At 35.9% G+C, this 18,981-nt stretch overlaps 1 protein-coding gene across 3 annotated transcripts in view; it reads right to left on the minus strand.

The window, feature by feature from the left end:
- The window catches only part of FBXL17 (F-box and leucine rich repeat protein 17), a 494,438-nt gene that overhangs the window by 452,743 nt on the left and 22,714 nt on the right, over positions 1–18,981 (minus strand). For all 3 annotated transcript variants that reach the window (XM_045500431.1, XM_045500420.1, XM_045500412.1), the window contains exon 3: positions 16,355–16,612. In XM_045500431.1, coding sequence (XP_045356387.1) covers positions 16,355–16,612 — 258 coding nt within the window. The remainder of the gene's footprint in view (positions 1–16,354; positions 16,613–18,981) is intronic.

Raw genomic sequence — 18,981 nt, forward strand, 5'->3', positions numbered from 1 at the left:
TACAGATAGGCTTAGAAGAGTATGCTTCCTTCTTCTGGAGAAAGTTCAATTAGTCTAATTCCTTATCTCTCCACTGACTAGTTTGTGTTTAATACACTGGACATGTTCAGCTCATCTCTATCCTTCTTCCCCCTGGAAACAAACTGCCCACAGCAAACAAGCATGCACTTCTCTATTTGCAAGGCCACTCTGCTGGTGTGGCCGAGTTGATGATGAGTGGGTCTGCTGGCCAACCTCCAGAGTTAACAAGCCCATTCTGCTCCATTTTAAGCAATATTCTCCAATCTAGCCTTTCTGAGTAATAAAGTTGACTTGATATTTTTCCTCTGTCCCTATTACCTTCTCTTGTTAATTTGTTCAGATCCTAGGAAGTAAAGAGGCCTCAACACTTAGTGCACCAACCAGGACCACTGAAAAAATACAGAGGAGTCTATACAGAAGGAGTGAATGAGGTCTCTGGTAGGAATGTAGACATTAGTTTGTATGAACAGGTTGGTAGAATCTCATGTCAACACACGTAAGTCACACTGCTACAGCCTGCAAAAGAGTTTGAAGCTGATCACCTGGTATTTTGACTTATCAAGTGTCTTTTGGTTTTATATAAAAACAAGTGACTTTCCATAGAAGTAGAAGCAACATGGGCGTCAAGAGACATCAGCAGCAGGAGAGCCTCAGAAACTTATCAAAAAAGAGTGCCTCAGGGGATAATTACTGTCACTTAGTCTCACTGCAGAAACTGATGTTCTGTTTTAAACATCATCACTGGACATGACAGGCAAGACTGCATTTCCATCAGTACTTATTTGAACTAATCATCATTTTCCCAACCCTAAGTATCCTAAGGTTCCAGACCATCCAATCACCGGAGAGTCAATCATTTTACCCAATATATTTCCCAGTTCTGTTAATGTTGTTCAGATCTCTCAATGCTGCAATCATCTTGTCCATTGTCCATAGGAAAACATTGAGAGGGCATCAACCTATATGAATAGCCCTGTCACGATTCCCTAAATTTCATACAATTAGTCCTCTATCTAAAAACTATAGAAGTTGTATATAACTCGTCTAAAAACAGAATTCTCTATTCAGAAAGAGAGTGCTAGAGATATTAAAGCTCTGGCCCTACCAAAATGGAGAGATCTTGATAAGAACACTGGCTTTCAGATGAGACATGGAAAAGGTGGTACTATGGAGTAAGAACCAAGCCCCAGTATAGGGACTATTCTAGATTATTTAAGTTAAAGACGCTGGACTTTTCACTAATCTACCATATTAAAGCATATGACTGAGTATAAACAAGATCAAAATCATCATCCAGTAATAGTAATGCCTTTAAAAAAAAAATTAACCTGCAGTTTCTAGTCCAGCAGGTAAGGAATTTAGAAGTCACCACTCCAGGGGCACCTGGGTGGCTTAGTCGGTTGAGCATCCAACTTCATCTCAGGTCATGATCTCATGGTTCATGAATTTGAGCCCTGCATTGGGCTCTGTGATGACAGCTTGGAGCCTGGAGCCTGCTTCGGATCCTGTGTCTCCCTCTCTCTCTGCCCCTTCCCTGCTCACACTCTGTCCCAATCTCAAAAATAAAAAATTTTTAAAAAATTTTTAAAGAAGTCACCACTCCATACTAACAATAAAGGAAAAAGCTTAACTGAAAAATCAATAACTCTTCTTACGGAAATGAGGTTACAAGAAAAACCAGTGTCCCCAAAACTGGAGAGACAAAAAGGTGGACACAGAAAAACAACTTGCCAGAGCAGAAACCCACCAGAAGACACCTCTACCGGAACCAATGCTAGGGTAGGAAACACTAAATTATCATCCATCTCCTCCTATATCAAGTAAATAATCTACCCCCCATTATTCTTATCCCAGCAAAAATCAACACCTAAAGGATCTACAAACATCTCAAAATTATCTCCATATTACTTCCCACCTTACCAAAGAACACTGTGAAATGATAACTACTCATCACCAGGTAAGAATACCTATCTGGTTGATGTTGACTAGATGAATATCAATACTTACCTTGGCTGGATACTGGAAAACTGCTGCCTGAAGGCCTTCCTAGGTAATGGAGATTATTAACCTTGTGGAATTTTACCTCCAACCACGCCTCTCCATTTTCATTCAACCTGCCCTTTATTTCTGCTTGAATCTGGCACCCATGTCAGGTGCAATCCTAACTCTCACTCTTCACTCAAGTAAATGGTCTTAGTAACCTAAGATATAGAACCCAAGTTTATCATTTAAGAGGTTCTGAATTTTGGGGCGCCTGGGTGGCTCAGTCGGTTAAAGCATCCAACTCTTGGTTTTCCCTCAGGTCGTGATCTCACAGTTTGTGAGTTCAAGCCCCACATGAGGTTCCAAGCCAATAGCTCTGAGCCTGCTTAGGATTCTCTCTCCCTCTCTCTCAGCCCTTCACCCACTTGCATGTGTGTATGCGTCTGTCTCTCTCTTTCAAAATAAAGAAAGAAAATTTTTTTAAAAGAGAAGTTCTGAATTTTTATCAACATCAGTTCAATATCTGGCTACCCATGAAAGGTAAAAATCAGATAAATAGTAATAGAAGACCCCTCTCCAACTCAGGAAGAACAATAATATATAAAAGGCACTCAGCAGTCACCCTGAAGGAAAGTGTTTAATGAAAAGCATGCTGCTGGTCACTCCATCACCTCAAAAGAAGCTACTCCATCCACCCATTAAGCCATGGTTCATTTTCACATGTGACAGTAATCAGGAGTACAAATGGACTGAAGTAAACAAATATAACAGAAAATAGATTGCCCTTGATTAATTCTCTTCTTCTTTATAATAATTATTCAAGATTATTCACAAATTTGCTCTAAAACATCCAAAGGTATTTTTCAAATTTTTCTATAAAATGTTGGGAGGTGATTTTCCTAGCATCTCAAATTTTAATTAAAATATTGCATACTACCCTTGAGCATTTATAAAAGAGAATTTGTTTTAAGAAGCCATCTGTTATTACCAGGTTATTTTTATAATTAAAAAAAAACACCTTAGGAAGAATATACTTCAACGGACAATGAATTTAGACAACTGAAACCACAAAACTGGTGTGGGATAAAAACAAGATTAGGTCTTCCAATGTCACATGAAAGTTGCTCAAAATCAGTATTAAGAAAATATTTTTAAAATATGCTGCCTTCACTAGAAAAGGAAAGTTATTCCTTCTACTTTCCATTCCCAATGTGTCACTGCTGTAATTATTATCCACATGCAAATGAGAACAATGAATAAAACTCAATCCATATCAAAAATGCTATTTCAACACCAAAACACACCAAAAAAACTTTTGTCACGACTAATGTTTCAACTAAGAAAATACTGTGATTAAAACTTTTTCAACTTCATTTTTATTTTTTTTAAAAAAAATTTTTTTTCCACGTTTTTATTTATTTTTGGGACAGAGAGAGACAGAGCATGAATGGGGGAGGGGCAGAGAGAGAGGGAGACACAGAATCGGAAACAGGCTCCAGGCTCTGAGCCATCAGCCCAGAGCCCGACGCGGGGCTCGAACTCACGGACTGCGAGATCGTGACCTGGCTGAAGTCGGACGCTTAACCGACTGCGCCACCCAGGCGCCCTCAACTTCATTTTTAAAACATAGAAAGCTATTAAGTGTCCATCAACAGATGAAAAGAAAAAATGTAGTTTATACATACAACGGAAAATTATTCAGCCATGAAAAGGAATGAAACTCTATTATATGCTACAACATACATGAACCTTGAAAACATAAGCCAGACACAAAATATTTACTTTTGCATGATTCCACGTTGGAATGATGAAAAGGTTCTAGAAATAGATATTGGTGATAATCACACAATATTCTATTCTTAATGCCACTGATTTATATGCTTCAAAATGATTAAAATGGTAAATGTTATGTATATTTTATCACAATGAAAAAAAGGAACACATTGAAATAGCAAATGTCAACAAAACTTGAGAGAAAAAACTGCCAAGAGGCAGGGATGCTTGTTCCCAAATCTGTTTTTTCTAATTGTAATTTTTATAACACAATTGCATTAAGAAAAATAAACTGACTTCAATGAGAAGGAAAAAAGAAAGCTGTAGCTATAAAAACTAGGTTGAATGTTTGCATTCAATGAAAGGAAGCCATAAAAAGCTGCTGTCATATTAGTTTTGGGTAAGACAACCATATAGTCCAACCTAGGATGGTTTGCCTTATGATCTCTTTAAGATGGTGCCAAAGCAATACACATTCAGCAGAAACTATTCTTCAAATTTTGAACTTTGATCCTTTTCTAGATTGCCAATATGTAGTAAGATACACTCTCATGATGCTGGGCATGAGCAGGGAACTGCAATTCCCAGCCAGCCATGTGATCATGACAGTAAACAACCTGTACACTTAAAATCATTCTGTACCCATACATTCTATTTTTCACTTTCATACAGTATTCAATAAATTACATGAGATATCTGACACTTTATTACAAAATAAATTTTGTGTTACATGATTTTGCCCAAATGTAAGCTAGTGTAAGGGTTCTGAGCAAGTTTAAGGTCAGCTAGGCTGTGATGTCAGGTAAATTATGTATACTAAATGCATTTTTGACAGGGTATTTTCAATTTACAACAGGTTCATTGAATGCAATCCCATGGTAAGAAGATCTGTACTGGAAAGATCATATTCTAAATTAAGATGCACTCATATTCCTCTGTTAGTAGTTTTAAGTTCCTGTATCACTTAAATGAAAAAACAACTGAAAATCATGAAGGTGACACCATTGTAATAGTTGAACCAAAGAAAGTCAAAACTCTAGCCATTTCTAACTCAAGAAAAAGGTCTTAACCCTATATCAAAAGACTCATGAATGAATTACATTTATATTGCTTTTTAATTAAAATGTTTATGACACACACTGATTTTTGTGATTCCTTAATTTAATTGATTTTCAGTTAACTGACCAACTTCCATTCTCAGGCCCATCATCAGGCTTATAATGAATTATAATAATGCCTACCTATACCTCACAGAGTTGCTGAGAAGATTAAAAATGACACTGCACATAGAAATGTTAATTAGCATACTGCAAGGCATATAAAAGTGCTTAATAAATGTTGTATATCATTATTAATCATTATTAATGGGTAAAGAAGGAAGCTATTAGAAAACTATTCATTAGGATCCATGGGAAAGGAATGTTTTAGAAATGCTATACAGATGAATTTCCTGAAAAAAAAAAAAGCCTCTTGACATTTATATAAAAGCTCTACATTTCTAGTTATCACATGATTCAGAGATCAAAAAATTGAAAGAGAATATTAGCTCCATACCTTCCTAGCTATGTGAACCTGGGCAAATAACTTACAAGAGATTCCATTTTTCATCTTGAAATATCACCTCAGTTTTGTTGTGGAGATTAAATTGTGTAACATTTATAAAAAGAACCCAATATATATTTACTTCCTTTTGCCAATTGTGATGCTAATGTAGAAAGAATACCTAAAATATCCTTTAACTAAACACAACACATTTTGCCAAAAAAGGTTTTTCAAGATCTCTAGTTTTTCAGTCTTATTATTAAACATCAATCACCATTATGAGGGTAAAATGTGTGCCATGTCATCTGTAAAGTGGAGGGAATGAACTGAGTAGATTTAGTATGAATTCTAGACACCCCTGGATATGAGTCAGTCCTATCATTTACTACTTCAACCTCAGATAAATAACTTACAATCCCTCTATAACTGCTTCCTCATCTCAGAATAGATGTGAATCAAAAGAGAAATTTAATATGAACATGTAGTTAGAATACATAAACAGTGCCTGACACATAGTACATGCTCAATATACACCTGTTCATTCCCTAACTGACTGAACATCATTGGAACATGTAAAGATAGATTAGGGGAGACTGACATTTTCCTTTATCTTACAGAAATTTTGAATCTAAAAACAATTAGATATTTTATTTTTTTCCTTTACTGTGATAAAATGTATAGAACATAAAAATTGCCATTTTAGTCATATTTAGGTATACAATTTAGTGACATTAATTACATTCACAGTGTTATGCAACCATCACCATGCCTCCTTCCAAAACTTTATCACTCCAAACACTCTACCTATTGATTTTTTTTTTAATGTTTATTTTTGAGAGAGAGAGACAGAGCACGAGCAGGGGAAGGGCAGAGACAGAAAGGGAGAAACAGAATCTGAAACAGGCTCCAGGCTCTGAGCTGTCAGGACAGAGTATGACACGGGGCTCGAACTCGGGAACAGTGAGATCATGACCTGATGAGATCATGACCTGAGCCGAAGTCAGATGCTTAACTGACTGAGCCTCCCAGGCACCCCAACGCTCTACACATTTAGCAACAAGTCCCCATTCCTGACTTCCCCTAGCCCCTGAAAACTCCTGTTTACATTACATCTCTGTGAATTTTTCTATTCTGGGTATTTTATATAAGTATAATCATACTATATTTGTTCTTTGTATCTAGCCTACTTAACTTTGCGTATGTTTTCAAGGTTCATTCATGCACTAAGTAACATGTATCAGCATCTCATGCTATTACCTGGCTAAATAATATTCCATTATGCATATATATTTTCTGTTTACTCATTCATCTCTTAATAGACATTGGGTTGTTTCCAAACCTTGACTATTATGAATAATGCTACAAAAACTAATAAACAAGTATCTACTTAAGTCATCTTTTTCAATTATTTGGGGTATATTTTGAGGGCAGAATTGCTGAGTCATATGTTAACCCCGTATTCAATCTTTTGAAGAACCACCAAACTGTTTTCCACACGAGGCACACCATTTTATATTCCTAACCAGCAATGTACAAAGTTCCAGTTTCTCCAAATACACAAAGCCACACTGTGTTATTTCACTTTGTGGGTTTGGGCTTATTTACATGAGAATAGGTATAAACTGGTATCTCATTGTGGTTTTGATTTGCAATTCTCTAGCGGCTAATGATGTTAAGCATCTTTTCATGTGCTTCTTGGCCATTTGTATCTCCTCTTTGGTAAGGTCTATTCAAGCATTTTGCCTGTCAACTGAGTTTTGGGGTGGGCTTCTGTTGATGTTGAGCTGTAATAGTCCTCTATATAGTCTACATATTAAACCCTTTTCAGATACACGATTTGCAAATATTTTCTCATATTTTGTGGGTTGCCTGTTCACTCTCTTGATAATGTCCATAGAAACACAAAAGTTTTTAATTTTAATCAAGTCCAGTTTATCTGTTTTTTACATTTGTTGCCTGCCTTTTTGGTGTCGTATTTAAGAAATCATTACCAACTCCAAAATCCTAAAGATATACACCTATCCCTTCTTCAGAGTGTTATAGTTTTGGCTCTTAAATTCAGGTCTCTGACCCATTTAATTTCTGTATACAGTATAAATAATCAAATTTCTTTCTTTTGTATGTGGACATCCAATTTTACCAGCACTTTTTTTTGGAAAAGTGTTCTTTCCCCCCACTGAATGGTCTTGGCATTATGGTAAAAAATCAATTGACTAAAGATGTGAGGGTTTACTGGACTCATAATTCTATTCCATTTTTCTATACATCTGTTCTTCCACTAAGTATCACACTGTTTCGATGACTATACCTTCATAAGAAGTTTTAAAATTGAGAAGTATGACTCCTCCAACTTTGTTCTTCCTATTCAAAAATGTTGTGGCTATTCTGGGTCCTTTAAAATTCCTTATGAATTGTATAATGAGTTTTTTTAATTCCTGCAAAACCACCAGTGGAATTTTAATGGGGATTACATTAAATCTGTAGATCATTTTGGGTAGTATTATCCTCTTAAAAATACAGTCTTCCAATTCAGGAGCTCAAGATGTCTGTCCATTTATTAGGTGTTTTTTAGTTTCTTTCTAACCTGTCTTGTAGTTTTCAGTGTATAAGTCTTGCATGTGCTTCGCTAAATTTGCTCCTTAATATTTTATTTGTGAAGCTATGGTAAACGCAATTATTTTCTTAATTTCTTCCTTGGATTTTTCACTGCTAGTTTGCAGAAATGCAACTAATTTTTGCACACTGATTTTGTATCCTAGAACTTCGCTGAATACTTTTATTAGCTCAAACAGTTTGGGGAAGAGTTTTTTTAGGGTCTACTCTATATACAGTCATAGCTCATTTTATTGTACTTCATCTTATTGTACTTCACAGTTATTTTTTAACAAATTTACAACCCTGTATTGAGCAAGTCTATCAGCACCATTTTTTCAACAGCATTTTCTCATCTTATGTCTCTGTGTCACATTTGGGTAAAATTCACCATATTTCAAACATATTCATTATTATTATACGTGGTATGGTGATCTGTGATCATTGATCTCCAATGTAACCATACCCATATAAGACGGCAGACTTGGGGCGCCTGGGTGGCGCAGTCGGTTAAGCGTCCGACTTCAGCCAGGTCACGATCTCGCGGTCCGTGAGTTCGAGCCCCGCATCGGGCTCTGGGCTGATGGCTCAGAGCCTGGAGCCTGTTTCTGATTCTGTGTCTCCCTCTCTCTCTGCCCCTCCCCCGTTCATGCTCTGTCTCTCTCTGTCCCAAAAATAAATAAACGTTGAAAAAAAAAAATTAAAAAAAAAAAAAGACGGCAGACTTAATTGATAAATGGTACATGTGTTCTGACTGCTCCACCAACTAGTTGTTTTCCATTTCCCCCACTCTCCTTGTGATTCTTGGTCTCAGGACCATGAGTTCAGCCCCACACTGGGCAAAAAGCTTAAGAAAAAAAAATTAAAAAAAAATCTTCCAGAAAGGATTCACCATTCTAGACATCATTAAGAACATTCCTGATTCATGGGAAAAGGTCAAAATATTTACATTAATGGGAGTTTGGAGGAAGTTGATTCCAACCCTCATGGATGACTCTGAGGGTTCAAGACTTAAGCGGAGGAAGTAACTGCAGATGTGGTAGAAATAGCAAGAGAACTCGAATCAGAAGTGGAGCCTGAAGATGTGACTGAATTGCTGCAATCTGATGATAAAACATTAATAGATGAAGAGTTGCTTCTTATGGATGAAGAAAGTGGTTTCTTAAGAGAACTGCCAGAGTCACCCCAACTTTAAGCAACCACCACTCTGATCGGTCAGCAGCCAACAACACCAAGGCAATCAGCAAAAAGATTATGACTCCCTGAAAGCTCAGATGATGGCTAGCAGTTTTTAGCAATAAAGTATTTTTTAATTAAGAAATGTACATTATTGTTTTAGACATAGTGCTATTGCACACTTAATAAATTACAATTAGCATAAGCATAACTTTTATATCCACTGGGAACTCAAATTCATTTGACTTGCTTTATTGTAATTTGCTTTACTGTGGTGGTCTAGAACCGAACCTGCAGTATCTTTGAGGTGTGCCTATATAAAACCATGCAAACTGAGATAGTTTTACTTCTTCTTTTCCAATTTTGAAGGCTTTTGTTTCTTTTTCTTGCCTAATTACTCTGGTTGGAATTTCCAGTACAATGTTGAAGAGAAAAAGCAAAAGTGGGCATCATGGTTTCATTCCTGAACTTAAGGGAAAATTTTTCAGTCGTTCACCATTGAGTATGATATTAACAATAGTTTTGATATATATGGCCTTTATAACGTTGAGGAAGTGTCCTTCTATTCCTAGTTTATTGTGTGATTTTAACATGGAAAGATACTAGAATCACCAAATGCATTTTCTACACCAAGTAAGATGATTATGTGAGTTCTTCCTCCATTCTAGTTATGTGATATAGTACACTGATTGATTTTCATCAGTGGCTTGATTGAGCCACCTTTGCAATCAAGGAATAAATCACACTTGGTCATAATACATAATCCTTTTAATATGTTTCTGGCTTCTGCTTGCTATTTTTTTCACATTTTTTTGCATTTATACTTATCAAGGATACTGTTCTGTAATTGTCTTTCCTGGAACTGTCTTTGGCTTCAAAATCAGGCTAATGCTGGTCTCATAGGAGTTAGGAAGTACTGCTTGCTGCTTCTTAAATATTTTGGAAAAGTTTAAGAAGGAACGGTATTAATTCTTTATATGATTTTCTACTTCTTCTTCAATCAGTTTTTGCCATTTGTGTATTTCTAGGAATTTGCCCATTTCATCTAGGCCACCCAGTTTGTTGGTGTATTGTTGCTCTTAATTTTCTTGTAGAACTGTTATTATTTCTATAAAGTTGGTGGGAATGTTCATGCTTAAATTTCTGATTTAGTGAGTTGAGTCTTCTTTGTTTTCTTACTCAAAGATTTGTCATTTTTGTTAGTATTTTCAGAAAAACTAGTTTTCTGTTTTCTGCTTCATTTATCTCAGATCATCATTTCCTCCCTTCTGCTAACTTCTTTTTCAAGCTCCTTCAGGTGTACATTTAGGTTACTAATTTCAGATTTTTCTTTCTTTGTAATGTAAGCTTTCACAGCCATGAAATTCCCTCTGAGCACTACTTTTGTTGCATCCCATAACTTTTTGTGTATTGTGTCTTAATTTTCATTCATTTCAAGGTATTTTCCAATTTCCCTTATCATTTCCTCTATAACCCAATGGCTGTACAAGAGTGTGTTGCTTAACTTCCACATATTCATACATTTTCGAATTTTCCTTTTGTTACTGATTTCTAGATTTGTTTCACTGTGATCACAGAAGAAACTTGCATGATTTCAATCTTTTCAACTTACTAAGACTTGTTTGTGGTCTAATCTTGAAAATGTTTCATGTGTACTTGAAAAGCATATATACTCTATTGTAGAGTGTATTATATATGTCTGTTAGGTATAATTGGTTTATAGCACTGTTCGGGTCCTCCATTTCTTCGTTGATCTTTGGTCTGGTTGTTGTAGCCATCACTGAAGTGCAGTATTAAAGTTTCTAATTATTAATGGAGAATTACCTATCTCTCCCTTCAAACCTTTCCACTTTTGTTTCCTATATTTAGAAGCTCTGTTATTAAGTATATATATGCTTATAAATGTTCTATCTTCCTGAGAAATTGAAACTCATCAATATATAATGAGCTTCAGTGTCTACTATAAACTTGTTTGACTTAAAATTGATTTTTTTCTGATGATAATATAGCTACTCCAACCATCTTTGGTTATTAGCATTTGAACAGAATATCTTTTTTTTTTTTTTTTACTTAAATTCAAGTTAGTTAACATATAGTGTAGTATTGATATCAGTAGAATTTAGGGATTCATCACTTACATGTAACACTGAGTGCTCATTCCAACAAGTGTCCTCCTTAATGCCCATCACCCATTCAGCCTATACCTCCACCCACCTCTCCTCCAGCAACCCTCAGTCTGTCCTCTATAAAGTCTCTTATAATCTGCCTCCCTCTCTGTTTCTATCTTATTTTTCCTTCTTTCCCCTATGCTCATCTGTTTTGTTTCTTAAACTGTACATCTGAGCAAAATCACGTGGTATTTGCCTTTCTCTGACTTATTTCACTTAGCATAATACTCTCTAGTTCCATCCACATTGTTGCAAATGACAAGATTTCATTCGTTTTGAATGAAACGATGGCTGAGTAATATTCCATCATACATGTGTGTCACACGTGTATCCATCAGTTGATGGACATTTAGGTTCTTTCCATAATTTGGCTATTGTTGATAGTGCTGCTATAAACATGGGTGCATATGCCCCTCTGAACCAGTATTTTTGTATTCTTTGGATAAATACCTAGTAGTGCAATTGTTGGGTCATGAAGTAATTCTAGTTTTAACTTTCTGAGAAACCCCCACCCCATGAGCTTTCCAGAGAATACATACAAATGGCTAACAGACACATGAAAAAAATGCTCAACATCACTCATCATCAGGAAAATACAAATAAAAACCAAAACAAGATACCGCCTCCCACCTGTCAGAATGGTTCAAATTAACAACACAGGCAACAACAAATGTGAGCAAAGATGCAGAGAAAGGATAACCCTCTCACACTGTTGGTGGGAATGAATGGAGTATCTTTTTTCCATCCTTTACTTTCAACTTCATTCTGTCTCTATCAAAAAAATGAGTCTCTTATAGACATGATAGGTACAGTTATCTTCTTATCCATTCTGCCAATCTTTGTCTTTTACAGTATAATCTAACTTTTTTTTAAGTAGACTCCACACCCAACGTGGGGCTTGACCTCATGACTATGAGATCAAGAGTTGCATGCTTAGGGGCACCAGGGTGGCTCAGTTGGTTAAGCAGCTGACTTCAGCTCAGGCCATGATCTCACAGTTCATGAGTTCAAGCCCTGCATTGGGCTTGCTGCTTTCAGCACACAGCCTGCTTCAGATCCTCTGTTGCTCTCTGTCCTTTCCCTGCTCGCACTCTCTATCTCTCAAAAATAAATGAACATTTATTTGGGTTGCATGGGTGGCTTAGTCAGGTAGGCGTCTGACTCTTGGTTTCAGCTCAGATTGTGATCTCACAGTTCATGAGTTTAAGCCCCACATTAGGCTTTGAGCTGGTGGTGTGGAGTCTACTTGGGATTCTCTCTCTTGTTCCCTCTCTCTGTCCCTCCCCTGCTTGCACTGTGTCTGTGTCTCTCAGAATAAATAAACTTAAAAAAAAAAATGAACATTAAAAAAAAAAAAAAAAGGAAGAACTGCTTGCTTAGGGCACCTGGCTGGCTCAGTCGGAAGAGCATGTGATTCTTGATCTTGAGGTTATGAATTCAAGCCCCACATTTGGTGTAGAGATTACTTAACATCTTTAAAAAAAAAAAAAAGTCACATGCCCTACTGACTGAGCCTGCCAGGTGCTCCAATTAATCTATTTAACTTAGAGTAACTACTGATAGGGGCACCTGGATGGCTCCGTGGGTGAAGTGTCTGACTCTTGGTTTCAGATTAGTTCATGATCTCACAGTTTGTGTGTTCAAGCCCATCAGGTTCTGAGCTGGTGGTGGGACTCTTTCTCTCCCCACTGCTCTCTGTCCCTCCCGTGCTCTCTCTCTCTCAAAATAAAATCAACTTTAAAAATTAAAAAAAAATAAATAAAGTAACTACTGGCAAGGAAGGATTTACTTCTGCAATTTAGAAACTATTTGCTTACTGTAGGTCTTAAATGTTTTTTGTTCCTCAATGCCTCCATTACCACATTTTTGTATTTAATAGATGTTATGCAGTATACCATTTGATTCTCTTCCCATTACTTTCCTACACATATTTCAGTTATTTTCTTAATGGTTACCATGGAGACTACAATTAACATCATAAACTTATAATAGCATAATTTGAACAATACCAACATAGTGTCAACAGTATACATGATGGTGCTATGTCTCTACTCCTTCTACTTACAGTATTATCATAGATTACACTTTTACACATTACGTGCCCATTAACATAGATTTATAATCTTCATTCTATACATTTGCTTTTCTTCAATCACATAGGAAAAAATGAGGAGTTACAAACCAAAAGTGAAGTAAAACTATCTTTTATATTTACCTATATAGCTATCATGTTCTTTTTAGCATTTCGTGTAAAGCAGATTTACTAACGATGAATTCCTTTTTTTTTTTTAAAGATTTTTTTTTTAAGTACTATCTAATACCCAATTCAGGGCCCAAATCTACAGCCCCAAGATTAAGAGTCACATACTCCACTGACTGAGCCAACCAGGTGCCCCTTCCCTCACTTTTTGTTTACCTGAGAATATCTTAATGTTGACTTCATACTTAAAGAATAGTTTTGTCAAATATCAAATTGTTTGATATTTTCTCTCTCAGAACTTACATCAGCACACTGCTTTCTGGTTCCAAGGTTTTGCATGAAAAATCAATTGTTAATCTTATTAAAGATCCCTTGTATGCTAAGAGACACTACTCTTGTTGCTGCTTTCAAGATTCTCTATTTGTCTGTGGCTTTTGACAATCATACTATCATGTGTCTCATTGTAGGCTTCTTTGAAATTAATCTGCCTGGAGTTCATTTAGTTTCTTGGATATACAGATTCATGTCTTTCACATCAAATTTGGTACGTTTTAGTAATTATTTCTCCAAATATTCTTTCTCTTTCTCTCTCCCTTCTCCTTTTGCGACAATCATAATGCAAATGTTGTTCTCCTTAGTGATATCCCACAGGTCCTTCAGGCTCTATTCACTTTTCCTCATTCTTTTTTTCTTTTTCTTCCCAGACACAATAATTCACTTTGTTTCATCTCCAGGTTCACTCATTCTTTCCTGCCTACCCCTATCTGATGCTGCATCCCTCTAGAAAATTTTTTAATATCAGTTATTGTACTTTTTAGCTCCAGAATTACAATTTAGTTCCTTTTGATAATTTCTAGATCTTTATTACTATCTCAATTTTTTGATACATCATTTTCTAGAATTCTTTTAGTTTCTAAAACTTTTAGTTGTTTGTCCATACTTTCCACTAGCTCTTTGAGCATGTTTCCAAAAATTGATTTAAAATATTTGCCTATGGGGCACCTGGGTGGCTCAGTTGGTTAAGCTTCTGATTCCAGCTCAGGTCATGATCTCTCATCGTTGTGAAATCCATTTGTGAGATCCTTTGCCAGGCTCTGGGCTGAGAATGGAGCCTGCTTAAGATTCTCTCTCTCCTTCTGCCCTTTCCCCCACTCCCGTGCACTCTCTCTCTTTCTAAAAATTAAAAATATATGTATTTAAAAAAGAGCCATGAAAATCTGAAGCAAACACCTAATCATAAATTTATAGGTTCCAAGATATCTTACATTCTAGAGAAGTTGTAGAGGTTAGATAAATTCATGGTACTTGATTGGCATATTAACTCTTGTTCCTTAAAGGACTTTTTATTTTCCCTCTCTTTCAATCATAGTTATGATCTTATTCTTACCACAAACACCCTTAACAGTCTGCTCAACTATTCATATTATATCATGTTTAAAAATACAACAGATTTAGTCAACTTTATAAATACACAGACCTCTATAAATGTCTCATTATAAAGTATAATTTGCCAACAGATTTCTATCACAAAAAAATCATGCCATGTCAACAAAATTTATAATTTCCCGTTAAAGATTAATTTGTTCTAATACATATAAGAACTTCATTCCACTAGTGGGTGATCGTATATATAGCAGAAATGATCAGGACAGATATTAAAACAAATAACGGTGTTATTGCACAATTTGCCTTTGCAGACAGAACAGTCTCCCTTATACATTTTAGCATTTTTAATACATAAATTAGATTGACACACCCAGTACTGCTTAAGACAGAATCTCCCCAAATTCCTTCTAATACTGAGCTGTCAATTAATTCATATGTAATGTTTAAATTTAGCGATCTTCTTCTAAGTTCATTTCAGATCAGATTTAAATCTAGGACTTTGCCAATATTTTGCTTTTACTGGGAAGTGTCAGGACTACACCCCACTTCTAAATTTAAACTTTAATCCTGACAAGTTCTTGAATGAAATTATTAATTAGCTCTTTCTTTCAAAAATGTTTGTCAAGAAAACCATAGCTGGAGTGGGAAACGTGCAGGGCCTCTGCCCTCACAGAGCAGGCCCCCTTATTCAAAGTCTTTTGGAGTGGGAAAGTCAAAAGATGGAAGAGATTTTGGAGAATCTAAGCTTTAAACCCCAGTTCCACCACTTGCTAAACATTAGGCGAGTTAATTAATCTTTCTAACCTTTAATTTCTCCCTTTACAAAATGAGTTTAATACCAACTATTTCACAAAGTTACTTCAAGGGTTACATGTTAAAATACAGTAAGTACCTAGTACAAAACTGGGAACATTACTAAATATTCACAATATTCACAAACCTAGAGCCTGGCACATAGAATCCATTCAATACTCATGAATGAATAATCCACTCTGAGACAAAAAAATTTTAAATGGCATTTCCAAAGGAAGTGCATCAAAGATAAAATATAGTATTTTAATCCAATTATTGTTCCAAATATGGGTAATGAGCAGCTTTTACTTCATTCTACACTCCTTAATTTGGACTTTCATTTATGCTTTAAAATATGTATTTTAAAGCACATAAGCATATCATCTAGTAATGTAAAAGGGGAATTAAAAGTCAATTTTTAAAACCTCATACTAACCCAAAATGCATACTATTTGAACCTAAAGCCAAATTTGGTATAAAATTTAACTAACAAAAAAATAAATAAAATGGCTTGTCCCAGAAGTTCTGGCACTCACTACAAAACAAACCAAAGTTATTTATCAACTTTACTGAACCAACCACTCGTGGGTACAAAAAACAAGATGGCTTATTTTAGTCTCTGAGCATTATTTTCAACATATAATAATGTGTTAAAGTGTAGCTTCAAGCAAAAATTTTGAGTTAATCAGAGTAAAACCATTTTATAGATGCTAATATTTACCTGTTTGAGTCCTTCATCAGTAAGTTTGTCCTGGTTGCCTACATGAACTTTCTGAAGTAAAGGACAATGAGAGGCAACCGCAATAATAGAAGTGTCAGAAAGCTGTTTACACCTGTAGGCTGTATACCTAAGAAGTCCAGGACACTTAAATGCTAGAACACATACGCCTGTATCAGACATACTGCGACAATCAGAAATGTTGATTTCAATTATATTCTGACTTCTTGATGCAATTTTTTCCAATAATTCATCAGTGACCTAGGAGGAAAAAAAAGGAATAAGTTTAAACTTTTGCTAAAAGTAGAAACTTACTTTCTATTCTTTTATTAAGTTTTCCCCCAATAAATAATAATTAGATTACAGCATGCAAACCACAATCAAAAGAAAACCTTCTTATTGAATATTAAAGCATAACAAGAACTGTGGTATAGTATAAAATGCATACTTAGTCTTTGTTTCTAATTCCTAGACCAGAGCCTCCACAACTCTTGAAACTTCCTGATTGACAGGAGTGTCCTTTGTTATTCATAACAAGCCCCTTTTGACCACACCTGAGTTTATACTAATGAAATGACTTGAACAGGGGCCCCCAGATGATACCTTTAGGATGAGGTCTGGTCACCAGAAAAACCATGTGATTAGAAAGTGGTAACTGTCAGCCTCAACCCCTGACTTCCTGGGAGGGTACAGGAGCTAGAGACTAGGTTAAAAAAACTTTTCAGAATGAAAATTGAAGAGCTTCTAGGTTGGCGAACACCTTAAGAAGCCAGGAGGGTGACAGGCCCACAGACTCTATGGAAGCTCCACATCTTCTCCCCACCCCCGTACTTTGTCCTAGGCATCTTTTCCATTTGGCCAGTCCTGAGTTGTATCCTTTACAATAAACCAGTAAAAGTATTTTCCTCAGTTCTGTAAGTCATTTTAGCAAATTATCAAACCTAAGGAAAGACTAGAGGGAACTCTTGAAGTCACAGCTGGTCAGTGAGAACTACTGGTGACTCCTGGGACTCGTGAGGGGTGTGTGAAGAGGGGACAGTCTTATAGGACTAAAGCCCATAATCGGTGAGGTCTGCATTAACCCCAGGAGTTGGTGTCAGAATTGCACTGAATTGTTAGATACCCAGCTATTATCAGAGAATTTTTTAGAATGAAAAAAACTCCACACATCTGGTGTCAGAAGTGGTATGGAAAAACACCAAGCAAAAATATATGTGTTAATATTCGTTGAAAGCCTAAGATCTATCCTTATCAGGAAAGTTACTTTAACTTTCAAAGTTAAACTTTGAAAAAGTTTGAATACACAAAATTATACTGAGATTTTAATTGCTTTGTTTTCTATTTTTAACCCAGCAAACAGTGTGTATCAGTCATCACATTATATGAATTGTAACTTATTATAGCTAGTATTAGATGATCCCTACCACAAAATATAAATTTTAATTTTTACTACTTTTTTATTTAAAATTTATTTTTTATTTTTTTAATATACATTTATTTTTGAAAGAGAGATAGAGAAAGAGACACACAGAGTACAAGTGGGGAAAGGGCAGAGAGAGAGGAAGACAGACTCTGAAACAGGCTCCAGGCTCTGAGCTGTTATCATAGGGACCGATGTGGGACTCGAACTTGGGAATGGCGAGATCATGACCTGAGCTGAAGTCACCACTTAACCAACTGAGACACCCAGGTGCCCCTTTAAAAAAAAAAAAAAATTAACGTTTATTCATTTTTGAGACACAACGAGAGACATAGCATGAGTGAGGGAGGGGCAGAGAGAGAGGTAGACATAGAATCTGAAGAAGGCTCCAGGCTGTGAGTATCAGCACAGAGCCTAACACAGGGCTCGAACTCACAGATGTAGAATCATGACGTGAGCTGAAGTAGGACACCAAGCCAAACAGGTGTCCCTTTACTACTTCTATCAGAATACTACCTCATATACATATATATATATATATATATAGATAGATAGATATATAGATATAGATATAGATATAGATATAGATATAGATATAGAAAATACATCATTTTGTTTATGAACACATCCAAGATTACATACAAATGTCCATATCAAATACCTTTTATCAAAAAAACCCTCAAAGCTAGAGGTGCTTTAAGTGTCCAACTCAGCTCAGATCATAATCTCAGGGTTCATGGGTTCGGGCCCCACATGACAGCTGTGGGCAGTTCGGGCTCTGTGTTGACAGCTCAGACTGGAACCTGCTTCAGATTCTGTGTCTCCCTCTCTCTCTGCCCCTCCCCTGCTCGCACTCTGTCTCTCTCAAAAAAATAAAAAATGTTAAACAAAATTTGTTTTAATTTATATAAAAAAAATACCTCAAAGCTAAGTATGAGTAACCTTAGAATTCATGTGGTAAAAAACTCACATGGCCGTCTGAATTTTAAACATAATTTTTAAAAAATCAACCTGTACATATTCTATACCCAATCATGGAATAAGTCACAGGGATGAAAGGTACAGCATAGGGAGTATAGTGAATGGTGTGGTAATAGCCTTGTACAGTGAGAGATGGCAGCTACACTTGGGATGAGCACACCATTACGTATAGAGTTGTCAAATCGCTATGTTGTACACCTGTAAAAGTATACTTCAATAAAAAATAAGT

This window comes from Leopardus geoffroyi, chromosome A1 (genome assembly GCF_018350155.1).
Source record: "Leopardus geoffroyi isolate Oge1 chromosome A1, O.geoffroyi_Oge1_pat1.0, whole genome shotgun sequence".
In the NCBI taxonomy this organism is placed as follows: domain Eukaryota; kingdom Metazoa; phylum Chordata; class Mammalia; order Carnivora; family Felidae; genus Leopardus; species Leopardus geoffroyi.